At 43.6% G+C, this 25094-nt stretch overlaps 1 protein-coding gene across 5 annotated transcripts in view; it reads right to left on the bottom strand.

Moving 5' to 3' along the window:
- evi5b (ecotropic viral integration site 5b) overlaps positions 1-25094 on the bottom strand; it is a 91096-nt gene that overhangs the window by 45850 nt on the left and 20152 nt on the right. For 3 of the 5 annotated variants that reach the window (XM_062997246.1, XM_062997245.1, XM_062997247.1), the window contains exons 2-4: positions 23502-23740; positions 4583-4772; positions 1791-2012 (exon numbers count right to left, since the gene is read on the bottom strand). In XM_062997246.1, the coding sequence (XP_062853316.1) occupies positions 1791-2012; positions 4583-4772; positions 23502-23659 (570 nt within the window). In that variant the 5' untranslated portion in view covers positions 23660-23740. Of the gene's footprint in view, positions 1-1790; positions 2013-4582; positions 4773-7976; positions 7993-9482; positions 9657-23501; positions 23741-25094 lie in introns of those variants that run through there. The other 2 variants (XM_062997248.1, XM_062997249.1) reach the window with 2 other exon arrangements.

The following is a 25094-nucleotide window of genomic DNA, read 5'->3' on the forward strand; positions in this document are numbered from 1 at the left end:
CAAACACACATACACACATGTATTAACACACACATACACACAGTCAAATACATATACATGTACGTAGTAACACACAAACAACACACAGGCATACAGGCTCACACACATACACACCATTACAAACACACATACACACATGTATTAACACACACACACACACACACACACACACACTGTCAAATACATGTATACATGTAGTAGCACACACACACACACAGACATTTATGGTACTACACAAACACACAGGCTCACACACATACACACCCTTACAAACACACATACACAAATGTAGTAAACACACACAGTTTCACAGTCAAATACATAGATGAACAGTAACACACACACACACACACACATTTATGGTACAACACACACATAAAAGCTCAAACACATTCAAATACATACAGTACGAACATACATACACACATGTAATAACACACACACTCTTACCTTCACTGTCAAATACATACAGACATGTAGTAACACACACACACACATTTATGGTACAACACATATGCACACTTACAAGCTTACATACATACACACATAGTAACACACACACTTTTGCTGTCAAACACACACACACACACAAGCTATTTTACTGTCAAATACATAGACTTGTAGTAACACACACAAACATTTATGCTACATAACACACAAACACACACACACATACAAGCTCACACACTTTCACACACGTAGTAACACACACACACAAATATTTATGCTATATACCACACACATACACACACATACAAGCTCACACACTTTCACACCACACGTTTGTCAAATACATAGCTGCATAGTAACACACACACACACACACAAACATTTATGCTACATAACACAAACACACACACACACACTTTCACACACGTAGTAAACACACACAGTTTCACAGTCAAATACATAGATGCATAGTCACACACACACACACATTTATGGTACAACACACACACACACACACACACACACACACATAAATACAACCCAACACACACACACACACACACACACACACACACAAACTATTTTACTGTGAAATACATAGACTTGTAGTAACACACAAACACACACACATACAAGCTCACACACTTTCACACACATAGGAAACACACACACACACTCTTTCACTGTCAAATACATAGATGCATGGTAGCACACACACACACACACACACACACAAATACAAATACAACCTCACATACAAACACACACACACACTTCAGTGACACTTCAGTGTCAAATACATTGATAATTAGTAATTATTGATAACACACACTTGGACTGTAACACACACACACTCCTTCACTGTAAAATACACTTGCACTGTAAAACACACACACACACACACACACACACTTCAGTGTCAAACACATTAATAATTAGTAACACACACACACACACACACACACTTGAACTGGAAAACACTTACACACCTGCACTGTGCAATGCATACACACATAGTAAAACACACACACACCCTGTTTTAATCCATTAACATCTATAAGGACCAGCTCATTGTGGTTGCTATGGTAACAGAGTAGGTTTATTAATAGATGGTTTGGTTGGGTTGTAATGTTGGCGTGTGTTTCGTTGTTTATTTAGCCGTGTAGAAACGTGAGCCACGTCAGGAATCAGGGTCACAGTGTTGTGGAGCAGAAACGTGAGACTCGATACACTCTGCATGCACTGCAGATACGTTTACATCAGCGGATTGGATCAGACGTGTACAAATCTACGTTCTTAATAACAAATCGTTACCAATCAAACAGAATTCGGCCGGGTACCTTCATGACGTTGAAGAGGACCTCCTGACCCAGGCTTTCCTCCTTGAAGAACTCGTGCTCCGGGTACGTCCGGGCGATGTCTCGGCGGATCAGCTTCTCGCAGGGCGACGTCATCTTCAGCAGGTCCGAGTACTGATCCTTTATGGTCAGATTCTGGGCGTTACACAGGAGCTGCCACACTATCGCCCGGAAGTGATGCGGGATGCCCTTCCTGACCAACTCCTGCACACAGGGGTCAGCAAACCGCATTAATAACAAATTCCAGCTAAAATCAATCTACTGGTATCAACCAATCAGCTTTAAGGATCCATAAATACACTACAGAGCCAAAAGTAAGTGGACACCCGACCGTGTGCTTGTTAGACATCTGATTTTAACATCACAACAGCAGCATCCACTTCTCTGTTAACACTGTCCACATGATTTTGGAGTGTGTCTATGGAAATTTGTGCCCATTTTGTCAGGCACTTGTATTGAACAAGAAGGCCTGGCCCGAAAAATACGATCCAATTCATTCCGAAAGTGCTAAGCAGGGTTGCGGTCTGGATCTCTGGAGTTCCGCTACACTAAACTTATCAAACCATACTCAGAGGAACCTCGATTTAACGGACTAAAAGGGGGGAGCACTGGTCATCATAACTGATGCAATTATGACCTCTGCTGGCTGATTGATGGCGTCTGCACAGAGTCGAGGAATCATGCTGATCAGGGTGTGGCTCTCCGTGCACAAGGCTGATCTGCATATGAACTCGCCTCGTGCAGGTGAAAAGATGCAGTCGGGTACTGCTCACGTGTCGGAGGGGGCGTGTGTCAGTTCGCTCTCCTCAATCTGGGGCGGGGGTCAGCACCAGCAGAGAGGAAGCATAACTCTAAATGAAATAGGACGCACTAAAAAGCAAATGAGGAAAAAAAGGGAGAAAATGCAATACCTAGCAATACCTAGATGCTCCTCTTTCACTGAGCACTTTCAAATCCATCCCTAACTAACCATAAATTACAGAGAAAAAGGCAAGAACAAAGTGAGCCTCCCGGCAAAATAAAGCCTCTCGCTCATGTAAACAGAGAGACGTGCGCCGGCTAGCGGACGACTACTGAACTACTGGTCTTGGTCATTCGGTTTTCCAGATTTTGTCTGTTAAATCGAGGTTCCTCTGTATTTATGGTGCAGGTGTGGCTGAAAGATTGTGGCTAAATTCATTAATCGGAACAATGTCCACATATTTTTGGCATTATATGTATTGTATGTATTTTCTTACAGAGCTTTTTGCTGTGAGAATTTTCTTGTGCTGTAAAAAAATTGTAATAATGCCCGAGTTTAAATTTGCATAATTTGTTTAAAGCCTTTGGGAGAGTCTGACAACATCAGTGCGTCTGTAAAACGCAGAAAAACAGGTCTATATCTCAACTCTTAATAATTAATTAATAATAATTATTATGTAACATTGTGATGTCTTCACCGTCAGGTCCATAAATATTTTAATTACAAAATAAAAGCACCAAAAGTATTCGCTCGTCTGCCTTCACACACTTGAGTGACTCCCATTCTTAATCCACAGAGTTTAATATGATGTCGGCCACCCTTACAGCTATAACAGCTTCAACTCCTCTGGGAAGGCTTTCCACAAGGTTTAGAAGTGTGTTTATGGGAATTTTTGACCATTCTTCCAGAAGCGCATTTGTGAGGTCAGACACTGATGTTGGATGAGAAGGCCTGGCTCACAGTCTCTGCTCTAATTCATCCCAAAGGTGTTCTATCTATCGGGTCGAGGTCAGGACGGTCAAGTTCGCAGTCATGTTGGAACAGGAAGGGGCCATCCCCAAACTGTTCCCACAAAGTCAGGAAATTGTCCAGAATCTCTTGGTGTGCTGAGGCATTAAGAGTTCCTTTCACTGGAACTAAGAGGCCGAGCCCGACTCCTGAAAAACACCCCCACACCATAATCCCCCCTCCACCACACTTTACACTCGGCACAATACAGTCAGACAGGTACCGTTCCCCTGGCAACCGCCAAACCCAGACTCGTCCATCGGATCGCCAGACGGAGAAGCGTGATTCGTCACTCCAGAGAACACGTCTGCACTGCTCTAGAGTCCAGTGGCGGCGTGCTTTACACCACTGCATCCGACGCTTTGCATTGCGCTCGGTGATGTGAGGCTTGGATGCAGCTGCTCGACCATGGAAACCCGTTCCATGAAGCTCTACACGCTGTTCTTCAGCTCATCTGAAGCCACATGAAGTTTGGATCCGCTGACCCACTCTGTTATTTTACGTGGTAACACTTGGTGGCTGAGTTGCTGTCGTTCCCAATCGCCTCCACTTTGTTATAATAGCACTGACGGTCGACTGTGGAATATTTAGTAGCGAGGTGATTTCACGACTGGACTTGTCGCACAGGTGGCATCACGGTACCACGCTGGAATTCACTGAGCTCCTGAGAGCGACCCGTTCTTTCACTGATGTGTGTAGAAGCAGTCTGCATGCCGAGGTGCTCGGTTTTATACACCTGTGACCATGGAAGTGATTGGAACACCTGAATTCAATGATTTGGATGGGTGAGTGAATACTTTTGGCAATGTAGTGTATTTTTGGGAGAAAGTTAACCTCTTAAGACCCTGCGGTCACATATGGGGACATTACATTTTGGTTTTGTTATGCCTTATAGCTAGTTCTGATTGACTTAGACCCGATGTCCCTATCCGTAGACACTTTTGCCTGCCATGTAGTGGAAGTAAAAGTACAAGACAATAAATAACAAGATTACTGAGCGTTTTTGGTGCACGTGTGCTGTTACCTTTAGCAGCTTCTCCTTTTTCTTGCGAACATCCTCCCACTCATTGACGATGCGTCCCCATAAGATCCACGAGTCTTCTTCCAGGTGGGACAGGTTGGAAGAGGCGGAGGAGCTGGATACCAGTGAAGAGCCGCTGTTCCTTCGAGAACCGTTCATTGAACGCAGCGATTTGCTGTCCGTCTCCAGCAACCTGCAGAGCGAAGAACCAAAGAACCAATGTGTGACTTACTGTGATCTACGTAAACTAAAAAAGCTTTAATAATAATAATAATAAATTTTATTTATAGGCGCCTTTCAGGAGTCTCAAGGTCACCGTACATAAAATAATAAAATCAAAGCAAAAAACACATACAAACAGCATAAAACAGCAATAAAAACAGGGAAGGAATTTTAAATATATATTCCTTATATAAAAATATATATAATGTGTATCCGAACTCTATTAAGAACTTCACATAATCACATTTTTAAATTTTTACTATTTTATTTATGCATTTTCTTCTCATTTATTCCCAGTTTAGTGTAGCCAATTGGTCTTCGGCTACTGGAGACCCTGATGGCGTCCGAGGAGGGTATATTTGCCTGTGTATTCGGAGGGTATAGTCAGTCGCGGCCAACTGTGCTTGCTAGAGGGCACCCAGCTGACCGGTAACAAAGCTGAGATTCGAACTCGGACAGTTTGGAGTTGATGTGCTAGCGGAATAACCTGCTGTGCCAACTTGGTGCTCCTAGAATCACATTTCTAACTGAGCCAGGAAACTGGTTCCTTGTTTGATTGTTATCTGCTAATAGATCTATCATTTACCTTATAACCTGTAATAAAATAACATAAAAACAAATGTGAACCACCCCACCACACCATACCACGGTCTCTAGCCATCTGTTAATCCCCCTCCTGGACTATCATACAGGTCTAGACCTGTTCTAATACAGACAGCTTTGGTTTTGAGGTATGCAGCTTTAAAAGCAGCAGCATGTGTTTGGTCTTAAAACCTCGTGCACAACACACCATGATTAAAAATACCTGAACCAGTGTTTTGGTCTGGCATCGGATCGTTGAGAGTTTTTCCAGCTTTTGTTTTGTCTGGCAGTTTGTTTAGGAGGGAAGAATAATGATCGTACTTTGTGAAGGTCACTGGCATGAGGAAGAGTAAACACATTAATAAAAGTCGCTGCTGCTAAAAGAGGTTAGCGTGTTTTGTAGAGACGTTCATTCTCTGTGTGACCACCTCCTTGTTTCTACACTCACTGTCCATTTTATCAGCTCCACTTACCATATAGAAGCACTTTGTTGTTCTACAATTACTGACTGTAGTCCATCTGTTTCTTTACACCTTCAATGGTCAGGACCACCACAGGACCACCACAGAGCAGGTATTGTTTAGGTGGTGGATGATTCTCAGCACTGCAGTGACACTGACATGGTGGTGGTGTGTTAGACACAGCAGCGCTGCTGGAGTTTTTAAACACCTCACTGTCACTGCTGGACTGAGAATCATCCACCAACCAAAAACATCCAGCCGACAGCGCCCCGTGGGCAGCGTCCTGTGACCACTGATGAAGGTCTAGAAGATGACCGACTCAAACAGCAGCAATAGATGAGCGATCGTCTCTGACTTTACATCTACAAGGTGGACCGACTAGGTAGGAGTGTCTAATAGAGTGGACAGTGAGTGGACACGGTATTTAAGAACTCCAGCAGCGCTGCTGTGTCTGATCCACTCATACCAGCACAACACACACTAACACACCACCACCATGTCAGTGTCACTGCAGTGCTGAGAATCATCCACCAACTAAATAATACCTGCTCTGTAGTGGTCCTGTGGGGGTCCTGACCATTGAAGAACAGGGTGAAAGCAGGTTAAATAGGTATGTAGAGAAACAGATGGACTACAGTCAGTAATTGTAGAACTACAAAGTACGTGTAGTCATGTGGACAGTGAGTGTAGAAACAAGGAGGTGGTTTTAATGTTATGGCTGATCGGTGTAATGTTTCCTCAGCAAATAATTAACAGAACGTCTCTGCGAATGTTAAAGCTTTCTTTCAGAATGAATTGCAATTCTACCCACATGTTTTAATTTCTGTTCAGATCAGGGGACTGTACGTGCCATTCCAAGTGCCGAGCATCAGCTTGGGTTTCGTACAGTAATTTAAGGGCATAATTTAAACCAGTGCTTTTCTTACATAATTTCTTACATATTATGTCATGTATATTATTCTCAGTATTAATGCACATTGTATTTTTTTTATTCTTTATTGTAGCTTTTACATATATTCTATAATGTAATATTTATTTTACAGTTGTAATTATGTTATTTTTACTCGTCTCTTCTCTACTGCACTGCTGTAACATGAATTTCCCTCTGGGATCAATAAAGTGTCTATCTATCTGTCTATCTATCTATCTGTCTGTCCGTCCGTCCGTCTATCTATCAATCAATCTGTCTGTCTGTCTGTCTATCTATCCGTCTATCTGTCTGTCTCTTTCTGTCTGTCTGTCTGTCTGTCTGTCTGTCTGTCTGTCTATCTATCCGTCTATTAATCTATTAATCTATCTGTCTGTCTGTGTCTGTCTGTCTGTCTGTCTGTCTATCTATGTCCATCTCTTTATCTGTCAATATGTCTGTCTATCTATCTATGTCTACCTGTCTATAAATCTGTCTGTCTGTCTGTCCGTCTATCCATCAATCCATCCATCTATTTGTCTATCTATCTATATATATTGATCTGTCCGTCCGTCCGTAAGTCTATCTATCTATCTATCTATCTATCTATCTATCTATCTATCTATCTATCTATCTATCTATCTGTCTGTCTTTCTGACTGTCTGTCTTTCTGACTGTCTGTCTTACAACTGCAACTGTGGTTGGTCGGTTAGTCGGTCGGTCGGTTAGTCGGTCGGTCAGTTCAGCTGACTCTGCTCTTATCTGGTCCAAAGTTAAAATGAAAGTAGGAATGTGTTTACGGTTCTGTTCTGTACCACGTCTATTTTAAATATGAACTTTGCTCTAGATACGTGAAGCGTTTACCTGCGGGTTTGTGTGTTTTTGTAGGTAAAACCTCCTTCAGGTTGTCAAACGGCCTCTATTTTCAAACACTGTTTATGTAGGAAGCACACGCTCAGGAAGTGCTGCTCTGTTATCTTTAATGGTTTATAGTCTTACAGTCTTAAGCTTTCAGCTGTATTAAGGTCCATCACATGAGTCTATAGAAGGAGACGTTTAAGTTCAGTCAGGGGTTATAATTCCTATACACGTACACACTTATCTGACTCATCAGATCTTCAGGAACTGGAATGATCTCTTTCAACATGTCTGTGACTCCTGATAGAATTACTAAAGTGACTACAATTACTACTTCCACCTCAATACACTATAACCAAGTCCCTACCTAATTCACGGCCATGAAAATCGCGTCACAGACCATGAGATGAGCCGTCTCTCGTGTCATCTGCAATTTACTGTCAAATTTAAAACAGGGTTTGTGTTTAGCGATTTTACGTTTTTCATTCAGCTATCATTCAAGTGCCTCACGTTTACTTTTTTAAATGACACACACCCTAACAGAAATATACCCAATATCTTCCTACACATTAACACACACATCCTGACACACACACACCCTGACATAAAACAGACAGTGATAGACACAAACACTCACCTACACACTAACACACACATGCAAACACCCTGACAGGCACACGCACACACACACACACACACACACACACACACACACACACACACACACACACACACACACACACAAGAACCGGCAACCTGCCTGATCTGTCTGTCTGCCTGCCTGTCTATCTATCTATCAATCGGTCTGTCTGTCTGTCTGTCTATCTATATTGATCTGTCTGTCTGCCTATCTATCTATATCGATCTGTCTATCTGTCTGTCTGTCTGTCTGTCTGTCTGTCGATCTATCTATCAATCTGTCTGTCTGTCTGTCTGTCTATCTATATCGATCTGTCTGTCTATCTATCAATCTGTCTGTCTATCTATCTATATCAATCTGTCTGTCTGTCTGTCTGTCTGTCTATCTATCTATCTATCTATCTATCTGTCTGTCTGTCTGTCTATCTATATCGATCTGTCTGTCTGTCTATCTGTCTATCTATCTATATCGATCTGTCTGTCTGTCTGTCTGTCTGTGTCTGTCTATCTATCTATCTATCTATCTATCTATCTATCTATCTATCTATCTATCTGTCTGTCTGTCTGTCTGTCTGTCTATCTGTCTGTCTGTCTGTCTATCTATATCGATCTGTCTGTCTGTCTGTCTGTCTATCTATCTATCTATCTATCTATCTATCTATCTATCTATCTATCTATCTGTCTGACTGTCTGTCGATCTATCTGTCTATCTATCTGCATTGATCTGTCTGTCTGACAGTCTGTCTATCTGAGTATTGCGTTTAGCAATTTCAAGTGCCTCACGTTTACTTTTTTAAATGACACACACCCTAACAACAATATACCCAATATCTTCCTACACATTAACACACACATCCTGACACACACACACCCTGACATAAAACAGACAGTGATAGACACAAACACTCACCTACACACTAACACACACATGCAAACACCCTGACAGACACGCACACACACACACACACACACACACACACACAGACAAGAACCGGGAACCTGATCTCGGAAAAAAATAGTGAGGCCAGAGCAATCAAGCCGCGCTGCCTCAGGTTACAGATGAGGATCGTATGAGGGGAACCGAGGGCGACTCCTTGGCTTACAATCTACATTCAGGCCTCTGGAGCTGAACTGGATGACGAAACACCACTGAAGATGTTGTTAAAGAGAAGCACATTATAGCATTTAACTTACATCACTTTCACATGTCAAAGCACACAGTGAAACTTCATACCCAGTGGATGAAGGCATTGTCATCCTAGAAGAGACCACTCGCATCAAGACAGGACTGTTCCATCAGATCGATCAGATGATCGGCATCAGGAACATGTTTCCAATTTCCTCTGCCGTTCTGGCTGAGATCTGCAGACTATCGTGTCGGTCCTTCGACTTATCATGCATGGAGAGTCACTCTACGCTCTATACCAGTGTGCTGACCGGTCCCAGAGATCGCTTATCACCACGGCAGAGAGCGGAACTGACCTTTCCTCCCTGACATGGCCAACTGTGTCAGTCGAACTCCAGGTCAGTAGCACCGCTGCCATTCAAACTCTAGTGCTCATAATTTCTGCACCACACAAGTAGTGTACACTGATCAGCCATAACATTAAAACCACCTCCTTGTTTCTACACTCACTGTCCATTTTATCAGCTCCACTTACCATATAGAAGCACTTTGTAGTTCTACAATTACTGACTGTAGTCCATCTGTTTCTCTACATGCTTTTTTAGCCCCCTTTCACCCTGTTCTTCAATGGTCAGGGCCCCCACAGGACCACCACAGAGCAGGTATTATTTAGGTGGTGGATCATTCTCAGCATTGCTGATGGAGTTTTTAAACACCTCACTGTCACTGCTGGACTGAGAATAGTCCACCAACCAAAAACATCCAGCCAACAGCACCCCGATGAAGGTCTAGAAGATGATCAACTCAAACTGCAGCAATAGATGAGATGAGCGATCGTCTCTGACTTTACATCTACAAGGTGGACCGACTAGGTAGGAGTGTCTAATAGAGTGGACAGTGAGTGGACACGGTATTTAAAAACTCCAGCAGCGCTGCTGTGCTTTTGGCGGTGGACAGGGGTCAGTATGCTGCCCCATACGCAACAAACTGCGCTGCACTGTGTATTCTGATACCTTTCTATCAGAACCAGCAGTTTGAGCTACAGTAGCTCGGACCAGCCTTTGCTCCACACATGCATCAATGAGCATTGGCCGCCCATGACCTTGACGCCGGTTTACCACTGCTCCTTCCTTGGACCACTTTGGATAGATACTGACCACTGCAGACCGGGAACACCCCACAAGAGCTGCAGTTTTGGAGATGCTCTGACACAGTCGTCTAGCCATCACAATTTGGCCCTCGTCAAACTCGCTCAGATCCTCACGCTCGTCCATTTTTCCTGCTTCTAACATCAACTTTGAGGATAAAATGTTCACTTACTGCCTAATATACCCCCCCCACTAACAGGTGCCATGATGAGATAATCAGTGTTATTCACTTCACCTGTCAGTGGTCATAATGTTATGCCTGCTCGGTGTATATATGGAGGACAAGAAATATACAAATTTCATTGTATAGTGAAACACTTGACAGCAAAAATCTTAAATCTTGAATCTTCATCAGCATGGAGGATTAAATGCAAACACGTGGTTTCATTAAAACTATTTTGAAACAGGTTTTTAGTGAAGGGTTCAGCTAATTAACCACAAATATATTGCGGCATTATTAGTATTTTTTTAAACCCATCTGTACAAAAGGTGCAAATACTTTTGGAACTGACTGTATCGTAACTTTTAGTTTAAGAGCAGAGAAATGAGCATTGCTGTGTTCGTGGGCAACGTGACTCTGCAAATGATTCACCAGAAGTTCCACAAAGCTCAATGTACAGTGGTGTTCAAAAAAATAGCAGTCCAACACCATTAACTTGATAAATCACTGTTTTTAGTAGAAATGTTATTTCTACATAGCAAAAAATTGACTTGAAAGTGTAGTAGAGTATTGAAAACAAAACAAACCCAACAATTAGGACATGCATGCCGCTCATTCTGAGTAATCGAAGCATTGATTGAAAGGGGGTTGTTTAAAATAATAGCAGTGAGGAGTTCAATTGGTGAAGTCATTCATTCTGCAGAAGAACGGGTGTCAATTTTGGCCCTTATTTAATGTAGGAGGGGGGCAAATAATGCACAGGTTGGTCATAGCACATTTCCTTAATAATAATAATAATAATAGAATTTTATTTATAAGCGCCTTTCAGGTCACCCAAGGACACTGTACAATTCAAATATGAGCAAAAACTAAACAAATGACAACCAATAAGGTACATTATAACAGATTAATACAGGGAACACAGAACAGCACAAGCACAAGCCAGAGAATCAAGTATAAAAGGAATAAAATAAAATAATAACTTTAAAAATAAGAAAATAAAAAGATTAAGAGACCAGGAATAAAAAGAGTACAGAGGTTAAGATAAAAACTATGAACTATGGAACGCAGTCCTATAAAGATGAGTTTTTAAGTGCTTCTTAAAAACAGATAGTGATGAGCTCGTGCGGAGGGAAAGTGGCAAAGAGTTCCATAATTTAGGACCTGCCACACTAAACGCTCTTTCACCAAATGAGCGAAGTCTGGTTGATGGAACAGACAGTAAATGGGCATTAGCAGACCGGAGTGAACGTGCAGGACAGTATGGAGTGAGCAGGGCAGAAAGATAACTGGGGGCCAGACCGTGCAGAGATTCATAAACCAAGAGTAGAATTTTATATTGTACTCGGTATTGAACAGGGAGCCAGTGAAGGTTTTGCAGTATGGGGGTTATGTGTTCCCAGGGTTTAGTGTGAGTAAGAAGTCTAGCTGCTGAATTCTGGACATACTGGAGTTTTTTTAAGCTGCTGGAAGGAAGCCCAACCAGCACAGAGTTGCAGTAATCCAGTCGAGAGGTAATAAATGCATGAATAAGGGTTTCAGCCACAGGGTCAGTGAGAGAAGGACGCAACCTGGCAATGTTCTTTAGGTGAAAAAAAGCTATTTTTGTGATGTTATTGATGTGAGCCTCCAGGGAAAGTGTAGAGTCCAGAATCACACCAAGGTTGCAAACCTGAGTCACTGAGGATGTGATAAAACCTGGGATAGATAGCGTGGGGTGAGCAATTTTCTTCAGAATGGAAGGAGAAGCAATGAGAATGGCTTCAGATTTACTGCTGTTTAGTTTAAGAAAATTTTTGGTCATCCAGCTGTTGATATCGGCCAGACAACTGACCAACGAGTCAGGGGGCAGAGAGTCAGAGGGCTTAGTGCAGATGTAAATCTGAGTGTCATCTGCATAGCAGTGAAACTGTAGTCCATGCTGTCGAATGATGTCACCAAGTGGGAGTAGATAAATGATAAAAAGAAGGGGGCCAAGAACCGAGCCCTGGGGGACACCAGAAGAGAGAGAGAGGACATCAGACCTAAAACCGCCTATCGAGACAAACTGTTGCCTACAGGTGAGATAGGATCGAAGCCATGCTATTGCCATATCAGTTATACCAGTCCAGGTCTCCAACCTATGCAGCAGAGTATCATGGCAGACTGTGTCGAAAGCAGCAGTAAGATCAAGGAGAATGAGTATGTTCACTAGACCAGAGTCGACTGCCAGAAGTAAGTCGTTCATGACCCTGAGTATTTCCTTCTGAAATACTGGGTAAAATGGGTTGTTCCAGACATTGTTCTGATGAACAGCGTACTTTGATTAAAAAGTTGATTGAAGAGGGAAAAACATACAGAGAAGTGCAGCAATGATAGGCTGCTCATCTAAAATGATCTCAAATAGCTTGAAGTGACAACCAAAACCTGAAAGATGCAGAAGGAAGCGTGGAACTACTGTTTGAATGGATTGAAGAATAGCCAAAATGGCAAAGGTTCAGCCAGTGATCACCTCCAGAAAGATCAAGGAACATCTGAAGTTACCAGTGAGTACAGAAGATGATTAAGTGAAGCCAATTTACCAGTAAGAATTCCTTGCAAAGTCCCGTTGTTAAGATAAAGACGTGTCCTGAATGGGGTAAAATTTGCCAAGGAACACATTGACTGGTCCAAAGAGAAATGGCTGAACATTTTGTGGACTGGTGAAAGCAAAATTGTTCTTTTTGGGTCTAGTGGCCATAGACAGTATGTCAGACGACCCTCGAGCACTGAATTCAAGCCAAAGTTCACTGTGAAGACAGTAAAGCATGGTGGTACAAAACGATGATATGGGGATGTTTCTCATACCATGGTGTTACGTCTATTTATCACATACGAGGGATCATGGATCAGTTTAAATATATCAGAATACTTGAGGAGATCATGTTGCCCTATGTCGAAGAAGAAATGTCCTTAAAATGGGTGTTTCAACATGACAATGACCCAAAACATCTTAGTGACAGACAAACAAGATTGAGGTAATAGAGTGGCCAGCACAATCCCCTGACTTCAATCCCAGAGAGAACTTGTGGTCTGACGTCTGAAACACGGTTTTTTGAGGCAAAACCCAAAATTGCAGAAGAACTGTGGAATGTCGTCTAATCATCCTGGACTGGAATACCTGTTCAGAGGTGCCAGAAGTTGGTCGACTCGATGCAACACAGATCTCAGAAACAATTGTTATGCCACTAAATATTAGTTCAGTAATTTAATTTAAAGTGAAACCTCAAACATTTTTTCATGTTATAGATAAATTTTTTGAGTTTTTAAAGAAAAATGCTGAAAATCAGCCTAATATTAATTTTTCTTAATTCTTTGTAAAGGTTTAACACAAACTGGCTAAATGTTGTTAATGTTTTGATTTAGAATTAAAAGTGTAGTATTTTCAGTGCATTTGCATTTATGGAAATAAAAGTTATTATGATGATTTTGAGCTTTATTCACTTTTTTAAAATCACTGCTATTTTTTTGAACACTACTGTACATAAGAACCCAGAGAGAACGACTACAAGTTTATCCAGAATTATTTGGACGCATGTTAAGTGTTAAGTTTTATGTTTATAAGTGGATAAGAATTACGTGATTGAGGCTGTTTGTCAGGAGAGGAAGCAGAAATAATAAACAAATAAACCAGACAAACAGAACAGAGCAGAACCGACTCGTCTTTAGGATTCGATTATCTACAGGCTAATAAACAAACTCAGTTTGTATCACCAGAATATCATACAGTATAAACAGACAGATAAATAGACATACGAATAGATAGATAGATAGATAGATAGATAGATATAGATAGATAGATAGATAGATAGATAGATAGATAGATAGATAGATAGATAGATAGATAGATAGATAGATATTATTATAGATAGACAGACAGACAGATAGACCAATAGATCGCTCGCTAGACAGACAGACAGATAGAATGACAGACAGATAGATTGATACAGACAGACAGACAGACAGACAGACAGACAGACAGACAGACAGACATTATTATAGATAGACAGACAGACAGACAGACAGGTAGATAGATATTATTATAGAAAGGTAGATAGATAGATAGATAGATAGATAGATAGATAGATAGATAGATAGATAGATAGATAGATAGATAGATAGATAGACAGAAAGACAGAAAGACAGAAAGACATAGATCAATAGATCGCTTGATAGACAGACAGATAGACAGACTGATCGACAGACAGACAGACAGACAGACAGACAGACAGACAGACAGACAGACAGATAGATAGATAGATAGATAGATTATTATATTTATTAATCCCAGAAGGAAAGTCATGTTTTGAACTGTGTGATGATCCTGCTCGGTCCAAACTACACACAAATACAAACAACAAACCCTTCAGCCGCCTGCGAGGGCGAATATCTGCACCTCAGGGACGTTCCTGATATCGCAGTAACGCCGGCGTCCCTATACAGCCGTGTTTACCCGTACAAACTGTTCAACAGTACGATTATTTCTCACTGTGGACGTTTACATTGAGAATCGGAGCTAGATAAACGAGAGACTGATATAAAACATGATTTCTGAAACGCTGAGACACTCACCGGGTAAATTCAGAACAGCGTCCTGATTTTCGTTGCCGTAATGCGTCCGGTTAGAAAACCGGAGCACCCGGAGGAAACCCACACGGACACGGGGAGAACATGCAAACTCCACACAGAGAGGACCCGGACCGCCCCACCTGGGAATCAAACCCAGGACCTTCTTGCTGTGAGGGCGACAGTGCTACCCACCGAGCCACCCCATGTGTTTCAGCTACAACAATTACTAACAGGTGGAATAAATGGCTTATATAATAGGCAGGAACAGTTTAAGGAAGGCCCTTCCCTGTTCCAGTGGCCTGCACGGGGTGGAATGAACCAGAACACCCACATCAGCGCCCAGCCACACAAACAATGTCAGCTTTTGAATAAATTTTTACAAATTCCCATACAAGAGCAACTGTTGTTCTAGCAATCTAGCATTTGTTGAGACACTGAATTGTCCTATAGGTGAATGGGTGTGTGTGTGTGTGTCCAGGGTGTTACTGTGTGCCTTGCACCCATTGAAAAGCTGGGATAGACTCCAGCACCCTCCCGTGACCCCGAATGAATAATTCTGATTGAGTCCAAGCGCATTTGGGACGTCCGACAAGCTTACGATCAAGCGGCCAGATACTTTTGGTCAAACAGGGTCTGTGTGGAAATCTAATGAGCTGCCGTGCTGCCTACTGCCTACCTGGTCGGCTGCCTCAGTAGAAAGGATTCTAATAAGACATGGAACTCATAATGAATTATGCATCCGGTACATCCAGTTAATGCAGTAAATCGATCTGAGACGTACACAACTTATATCGGACCTCTGCTTTTGTTTCGTCATCGATCCTGAATGATTCTCTCTGCTGCTCCGTTCTTGGACTTACGTCAACTACAACTACCTTAATAGTTGAATGTAAAGCTACACTCACTGTCCATTTTATCAGCTCCACCTACCATATAGAAGCACTTTGTAGTTCTACAATTACTGACTGTAGTCCATCTGTTTCTCTGCATGCTTTGTTACCCCCTTTCATGCTGTTCTTCAATGGTCAGGACCCCCACAGGACCACCACAGAGCAGGTATTATTTAGGTGGTGGATGATTCTCAGCACTGCAGTGACACTGACATGGTGGTGGTGTGTTAGTGTGTGTTGTGCTGGTATGAGTGGATCAGACAAAGCAGCGCTGTCACTGCTGGACTGAGAATCGTCCACCAACCAGAAATATCCAGCCGACAGCGCCCTGTGGGCAGCGTCCTGTGACCACTGATGAAGGTCTAGAAGATGACCGACTCAAACAGCAGCAATAGATGAGCGATCGTCTCTGACTTTACATCTACAAGGTGGACCGACTAGGTAGGAGTGTCTAACAGAGTGGACAGTGAGTGGACACGGTATCTGATCCACTCATACCAGCACAACACACACTAACACACCACCACCATGTCAGTGTCACTGCAGTGCTGAGAATGATCCACCACCTAAATAATACCTGCTCTGTGGGGGTCCTGACCATTGAAGAACAGGGTGAAAGGGGGCTAACAAAGCATGCAGAGAAACAGATGGACTACAGTCAGTAATTGTAGAACTACAAAGTGCTTCTATATGGTAAGTGGAGCTGATAAAATGGACAGTGAGTGTAGAAACTAGGAGGTGGTTTTAATGTTATGGCTGATCGGTGTATATATGACAAAGGCGTTAATGCCTGAAAACATGATTCGAAGTCCAAGTGTATGAGGATATTGATTATTGATATGCATTAGATCACTGGCTTCTGATGAGAAAATAAAGGTGAAAGAGGTTGGTTTGCGGTTTTAGCACCCAAACTTTAGCCGTCAATCAATAAAACATGTTCACTCTGTCTGATCTGTACCTGTCTGGTCAGAAAAGGATTCACATTACATTGCCCATTACAAGCCAGCCAGTCAGTCAGTCAGTGCCTGACCTCGTGTGATATCTATAAATGAACTTGGATTGTCAAGCATTGTCTCTGTAGTGGGGTTAAAAAGTCAACAAAAGAGTTAGAAAGCAAAATGCTATCTACAAAAAATGATGACTAACGTGTGGTCGCTTTGTTGTGGTCCAACTGTAAACGAGTAAACGAAACCACGACCTTAATTTCTCTCTTTAACAGTCGCTTCTACCAAACCTACATGTTCAACAGCAGCAACTAGTTACCATAATGCAGCTACGTTTACCAGTTCAGAACACATCCTACAGTAGGAGCTACTTGATCCACGTGTATCAGGTTGATAGTGTAACAGAATGACTAGCGCGGCATTCGTTCAGATCAGCGCAGCGCATCAGCACTGAAACCAGTCGACTCAGTAACACATCCGTGGTTCAGGATTTCCCAAAACACGCTGCGGACTTTCCAGAGACCTCAAATCAACCAGTCAACAAAAACACCTTCATATGATGCTGAGAAATCTGCACATGTTGATGCTAAATGTTCGTTGTGATAAACCAACAGTAAGCAAGAAAAATAAGACACTAGGATTATACACTATATTGCAAAAAGTATTCCAACAAAGTGGAAGTGATTGGGAACGACAGCAACTCAGCCACCAAGTGTTACCACGTAAAATGACAGGGCGGGTCAGCGGATGCTGAGGAACATAGTGCGCAGAGGTCACCAACTTTCTGCAGAGTCGATCACTACAGACCTCCAAACTTCATGTGGCCTTCAGAGCAGCTCAGGAACAGCGTGTAGAGCTTCATGGAACGGGTCTCCATGGTCGAGCAGCTGCATCCAAGCCTTACATCACCAAGCGCAATGCAAAGCGTCGGATGCGGTGGTATAAAGCACGCCGCCACTGGACTCTAGAGCAGTGCAGACGTGTTCTCTGGAGTGACGGATCACGCTTCTCCGTCTGGCGATCCGATGGACGAGTCTGGGTTTGGCGGTTGCCAGGGGAACGGTACCTGTCTGACTGTATTGTGCCGAGTGTAAAGTGTGGTGGAGGGGGGATTACGGTGTGGGGGTGTTTTTCAGGAGTCGGGCTCGACCCCTCAGTTCCAGTGAAAGGAACTCTTAATGCTTCAGCACACCAAGAGATTTTGGGCAATTTCATGCTCCCGACTCTGTGGGAACAGTTTGGGGATGGCCCCTTCCTGTTCCAACATGACTGCGCACCAGTGCACAAAGCACAAGGTCCATAAAGACGTGGATGAGCCAGTTTGGTGTGGAAGAACTTGAGTCCTGACCTCAACCCGATAGAACAACTTTGGGATGAATTAGAGCAGAGACTGTGAGCCGGGCCTTCTCATCCAACATCAGTGTCTGACCTCACAAATATAATGCGCGTTTAATGGTTTTGAGATAAACTTGTACGCTTCTACAGATCTTTGCTAACCCTTGTTTTCAATGCTCCGTCTTAATTTAATTACTTCTGTAAGCTCTACCATACTGATAGACCTAACAAAGGGGAAAAAACCAACATGTCTTGATTTGGTTTCTGCACAGTGTTTCATTGACTACCTGGGAAAAGTGTAGTTTATCTGTTTAACTGGACAGTGTCCTTCATGGTGCAGAAAGCTTTGATCATGTGACCGGCGGAGAGCGGTGCGGCGATGGCCGGCTCTGTATCTGAGCAGCGGGTGATGAGCGGTGTTAATCAGGAAGTGTGCGCTGAATGAAAGGGACCCAGCTGTGACCGGCCGGCCGGGGTGGAGGGGTCAGAAAGCAGATGGTCGGAACACCATGAACGCATTGACTCGCGTCGAAATGAGGGTCAGAGATCAATGCAGGCTGATGGACTGACCGAATCCAACGTGACGATCAAGTAAGAGCAACAGAGAACCTTTAATCTCTTCATCAATGGTGCAGGATGAGAGGCCAGGATGAAGGAATGAATAGCCATTGGTCATTTGGCCTCGGGATCTAGGGTTCGAATCTCAGCGCTACTATCGGGTGGATAAAAAAACCCTTGTGAATCACACTTACTTCTCAGTGCACTCTCAATGCCCGTCCCAAGCCTGGATAGAAACAGAAAAGTCTGCTGTGGCGACACTTTTAATTTTAGTTTTAATGTCTTCTCTTTATAACATAATTATTATGGTTTTGAGATAAACTTGTACGCTTCTCCAGATCTTCACTTCTTAAAGATTTATCGCCCGATTTGTTTGCAATGCTCTGTCTTCAATTCAATTAGTTCTGTAAGCTCTACCATACTGATAGACCTAACAAAGAGAAAACAATGTGTAATGTGTCGCATTACGAGTTATACAATCAGTTTAGAGCTTAGGATTTTTCTTCTTTTTTTTTTTTTTAATTGCAGTAAATTCTTGAAACGTGAAATGCCAAGCTGCTGGAAAGAGTGGTGCCTGAGATACAGGGGTTCGAATCCCAGGCTGGGCTCACTAATACAGAAGATGGTACAGAAGTCTGGTAAAGCAAGACAAGTTGGAATCTCAGCTCTGCTACTGGCAGGGCAAGCATCTATTTGGACGGTGATTGGGAACGCTGGACGGGATTCTGCATAACCGCTGCTAATACCACTTCTGAGACAGTGAATAATGGAGATCAGTGTTTGACTCTCCGTGCACGATACGGATCTCCATATGAACCCTTCTTATGCAGGATCAGCTACTGCACACGTCAGCAGCGATAAATATGACTAGATTTGAAGGGGGAATGCATTAAAATATATAAAGACGCGTTTATATAAAGCTCTGCGATGTGTTTTATACGTTATATAATGAAGGGCCATAAGATTTTCGGTTAATCGGCATCTAATGGTCGGATATGGGTTCAAATAATTAGCCGATTTTGCATCTCCACGTCAGACATATCGTCACCTTATCACCAGGCTCTGCAGTGACGTTGATTGATTCCCACTAGCAGCATTTCCCATAATGCTTCACTTTCTTAATACCACAACAAGCTGCCAACATTCACACAATTTCCATCGTTATGACCCCCCACTGCCAGATTCACTGAATACCCCACTGTACACACACACACACACACACACGCTATTGTACAGCAATTCTGTACATACAGTCTATATGAATACACAAAGGCAGTGACACAGACGCTGTTCTGTTCTTACTGTACTGATAACACAGCGCAATCACAGTACAGACACCCTCGCAGTTCACGCCACGTCACGTCACGTCACAACTTTCACCGGATCTGTCAGTGACACAACGCTGAATTTAGGCGACACACACGGAGGTGTCGGGCCGCCATGAGCTTTCTGAGAAGCCTGTCTGAATGTCATTATTTCTGAGGAAAATCAGAAGAATCAGCTCTGAGCTCTGAGTTTTCACACTTTTACAAGTGTAGTAAATTAAAAAAGAAAAAGGGGAAGCAAACCAAGAGCAGGAAATGCAGCCGAGTTTCACTACTGTTTCTCCTGAGGGTTCAGAGTGGCACCTTTATGAGCTGATTTGCTTTGGGCCTTTAAACAAATCGAGTAAAATTCTCTAATTGTCAATGTTCATGTTAATCCTAAGAGCTCAGTGGGTAAAACACTGGACTATTGATCAGAAGACGGTTGGTTCAAGTTCCACTCCCTGAGCAAAGACATCGTGAGCAAGGCTCCTGGAAGTTTTGGGGGTTTGAATCCCGGCATACTTATATACTTACATATACAAATACATATACAGTACGTATATACAGGGGTTGGACAAAATAACTGAAACACCTGGTTTAAGACCACAATAATTTATTAGTATGGTGTAGGGCCTCCTTTTGCGGCCAATACAGCGTCAATTCGTCTTGGAAATGACATATACAAGTCCTGCACAGTGGTCAGAGGGATTTTAAGCCATTCTTCTTGCAGGATAGTGGCCAGGTCACTACGTGATGCTGGTGGAGGAAAACGTTTTCTGACTCGCTTCTCCAAAACACCCCAAAGTGGCTCAATAATATTTAGATCTGGTGACTGTGCAGGCCATGGGAGATGTTCAACTTCACTTTCATGTTCATCAAACCAATCTTTCACCAGTCTTGCTGTGTGTATTGGTGCATTGTCATCCTGATACACGGCACCGCCATTGGATGCACATGGTCCTCCAGAATGGTTCGGTAGTCCTTGGCAGTGACGCTCCCATCTAGCACAAGTATTGGGCCGAGGGAATGCCATGATATGGCAGCCCAAACCATCACTGATCCACCCCCATGCTTCACTCTGGGCATGCAACAGTCTGGGTGGTACGCTTCTTTGGGGCTTCTCCACACCGTAACTCTCCCGGATGTGGGGAAAACAGTAAAGGTAGACTCATCAGAGAACAATACATGTTTCACATTGTCCACAGCCCAAGATTTGCGCTCCTTGCACCATTGAAACCGACGTTTGGCATCGGCACGAGTGACCAAAGGTTTGGCTATAGCAGCCCGGCCGTGTATATTGACCCTGTGGAGCTCCCGACGGACAGTTCTGGTGGAAACAGGAGAGTTGAGGTGCACATTTAATTCTGCCGTGATTTGGGCAGCCGTGGTTTTATGTTTTTTGGATACAATCCGGGTTAGCACCCGAACATCCCTTTCAGACAGCTTCCTCTTGCGTCCACAGTTAATCCTGTTGGATGTGGTTTGTCCTTCTTGGTGGTATGCTGGCATTACCCTGGATACCGTGGCTCTTGATACATCACAAAGACTTGCTGTCTTGGTCACAGATGCGCCAGCAAGACGTGCACCAACAATTTGTCCTCTTTTGAACTCTGGTATGTCACCCATAATGTTGTGTGCATTGCAATATTTTGAGCAAAACTGTGCTCTTACCCTGCTAATTGAACCTTCACACTCTGCTCTTACTGGTGCAATGTGCAATTAATGAAGATTGGCCACCAGACTGGTCCAATTTAGCCATGAAACCTCCCACACTAAAATGACAGGTGTTTCAGTTATTTTGTCCAACCCCTGTATATATATATACAGTATATATGATCTGACATCATTCTGATTCTGCTCTCTAATAATGCTCTGACCGTCTTAACCTGCAACACACGCAGTGGGTAAATGCAGGGGCGTAGCACCAAATTCTGGGCCCTATGCACAAGCAGTGCCCGTGGGCTCACCTTTCTTGGGAAAGAAGTTCGTTAGCAGTTGCTTTCCCACATTTCTTTTTTTTTTTTTTTCTCGTTCCTGCCTGATTTAGATTTATTGGGCATCATCTTCCACAGCACGGATACAACGCGCACTACCTAAATTAAATGAGCCTAGCCCGGTGAAGGCGGACTAAACCATTTCGTGCAAGGGGTGAGGGTGCCTGTCCTCAGACACTGTATGTAGGCTAGGACACACAATTCAATCCATCAATCAACCAATTTATTTACCCAAAACATTACATTTACATTAGTTAGCAACATTTATTGTGATCTTTAAATGATATTTAATGAAAAATATCATTCCAGACTCCTCAAGGGCCCTCCCCCGACTTGAGGCCCTGGTAACTCAGTCCCACTTTTCACCCTACTACGACACCCCTGGGTAAATGTTCCAGCTTCCGGCGAAGTGATTTAAATTTAAGCTTTTAACTGGTAGCTAGGAAAGTAAAGGCACTGAGTAAAACGGCTAAATACACTCGCTAATCTGTTGTTGTTTTTATCTGAACTTACAGATTATTTCTTTATTTCTACGCTACATTTCCAATATACGTTTTGTGTAGATTATATTGACTCGTGACTTGACTCGGACTCTTTGTGAGACGTTTGTGTACAAAGTTTGTTTTTTTTCTATTTATTTCTGCATTTTCTCCCTTTTTCCCCTGATTTAGTGTAGTCAATCTGTCTTCCGCTGCTGGAGATCCCCAAAATGCATTAGAGGAGGGTATATCGCTGCTCACGCCTCCTCCGACCCCTTCTTTGCCTCTGTCTGCTAATCAGGGTTCCTTACACAGCGTTTGAAGACCCCACGCACATAGTCCGGTCTCCCCGCCCTAGCAGACATGGTGGCTAATTAGTGTCTGCTGCAGGCACTGCCAATTATGCCCGCTAGATGGCGCCCAGCCAACCGGTGGCAACGCCGAGTTTCGAACCGAGGAGTTCAGAATCTCGGCGCTGGTGTGCTAGCGGAATATCCCGCTGCGCCACCTGGGCGCCAATTACTTTTATTTATTCATGACAAGACAGGTAGTTACAGGCTACCCATGATTCACTTGCGCGTCTTTGGACTGTGTGAGGAAACCGGAGCTCCCGGAGGAAACCCACACAGACACGGGGAGAACATGCAAACTCCACACAGAAAGGACCCTGGGAATCGAACCCAGAGCCTACGTAAGATTCCCGAAGCGGAGGACGCGTCTCTTACCTGTTCTGCTCCTCGAGCTTGGCCAGCAGTTCCATCTCGTCCGGGCTGAGCTTGGAGGACGACGGCGACGAGGGCGAGAGGCCCGGGGGGGACAGCGAGACGGCGGACGAGCCCACCGCCGTGTGCAGCGAGGACGGAGCGGCCACCTGGCTAGCCATCTGACTGACCGTGTGCGACACCGAGTTCTTCACCCATGAAAGAGTCGAACTCAGCTTGCCGGCTACCTTGTCCGTCGCCACCTGTGCGGGAGAGACGAATCGGTGTTACGTCACGTTAATATTACAGCCGGTCAAGGACCTGGACACCACTTCTAATTAGGGCAAAATATCGATATATTCCACATAACTGACCACGATGTTTAGAAAGAAATACTAATCAGTCAAAAATAGAGGAAAACAAAACCGGTAGTGAAGATCTGATTAAAAAATGACCACGAATGGGTCGGTTGTGTGGAAATGCTTTAGTTTCTGAGGGATGATGCACAATCTTTGTATCACACTATTTTTTCACAGTATGCTTGGGACTTTTTATTTGTCGGTTCTACACTCACTGTCCATTTTATCAGCTCCACTTACCATATAGAAGCACTTTGTAGTTCTACAATTACTGACTGTAGTCCATCTGTTTCTCTGCATGCTTTGTTGCCCCCTTTCATGCTGTTCTTCAATGGTCAGGACCCCCACAGGACCACCACAGAGCAGGTATTATTTAGGTGGTGGATGATTCTCAGCACTGCAGTGACACTGACATGGTGGTGGTGTGTTAGTGTGTGTTGTGCTGGTATGAGTGGATCAGACACAGCTCACTGTCACTGCTGGACTGAGAATAGTCCACCAACCAAAAATATCCAGCCAACAGCGCCCCGTGGGCAGCGTCCTGTGCCCACTGATGAAGGTCTAGAAGATGAGCGACTCAAACAGCAGCAATAGATGAGCGATCGTCTCTGACTTTACATCTACAAGGTGGACCGACTAGGTAGGAGTGTCTAATAGAGTGGACAGTGAGTGGACACGGTATTTAAGAACTCCAGCAGCGCTGCTGTGTCTGATCCACTCATACCAGCACAACACGCACTAACACACCACCACCATGTCAGTGTCAGTGTCTCCACAGGATTTCGGAGTGTGTCTGTGGCTAATTCAATCAAAAGAGCGTTCGAGATGTAGGCTCTGATGTTGGACAGGAAGGTCTGGGCTCTGTGCAGGCCACCGGTGTTCCACACCAGTGTATTTACAAGGCATAGTCATTCTGGAAGAGAAAAGACCTTCCCCAAACTGTTTACCAAAGATAAACGGGCATATTTATGTTACGTTTACCAATCAGCAGCTACCAGCAAGACGGGCGCCTATACAGACGATGATTCCCCACAACTGCTGCAGTTACGACCTCTGCTGGCTGATCGATGGCGCTGCACAGAGACAAGGGATGATGGAGATCGGTGCGTGACTCTCCATGCGTGATACGGATCTCCACGACACATAATGCAGGTGAAAAGAAGCGGTTGGGTAATGCGCATGTGTCGAAAGGGGCGCGAGTGATAGTCACGACCCTCCTCGGAGCGGTAGCGGGAGTGAAATGCGATCGGGTAAGTGG

The sequence above is a fragment of the Trichomycterus rosablanca genome, chromosome 6 (assembly GCF_030014385.1).
Source record: "Trichomycterus rosablanca isolate fTriRos1 chromosome 6, fTriRos1.hap1, whole genome shotgun sequence".
In the NCBI taxonomy this organism is placed as follows: domain Eukaryota; kingdom Metazoa; phylum Chordata; class Actinopteri; order Siluriformes; family Trichomycteridae; genus Trichomycterus; species Trichomycterus rosablanca.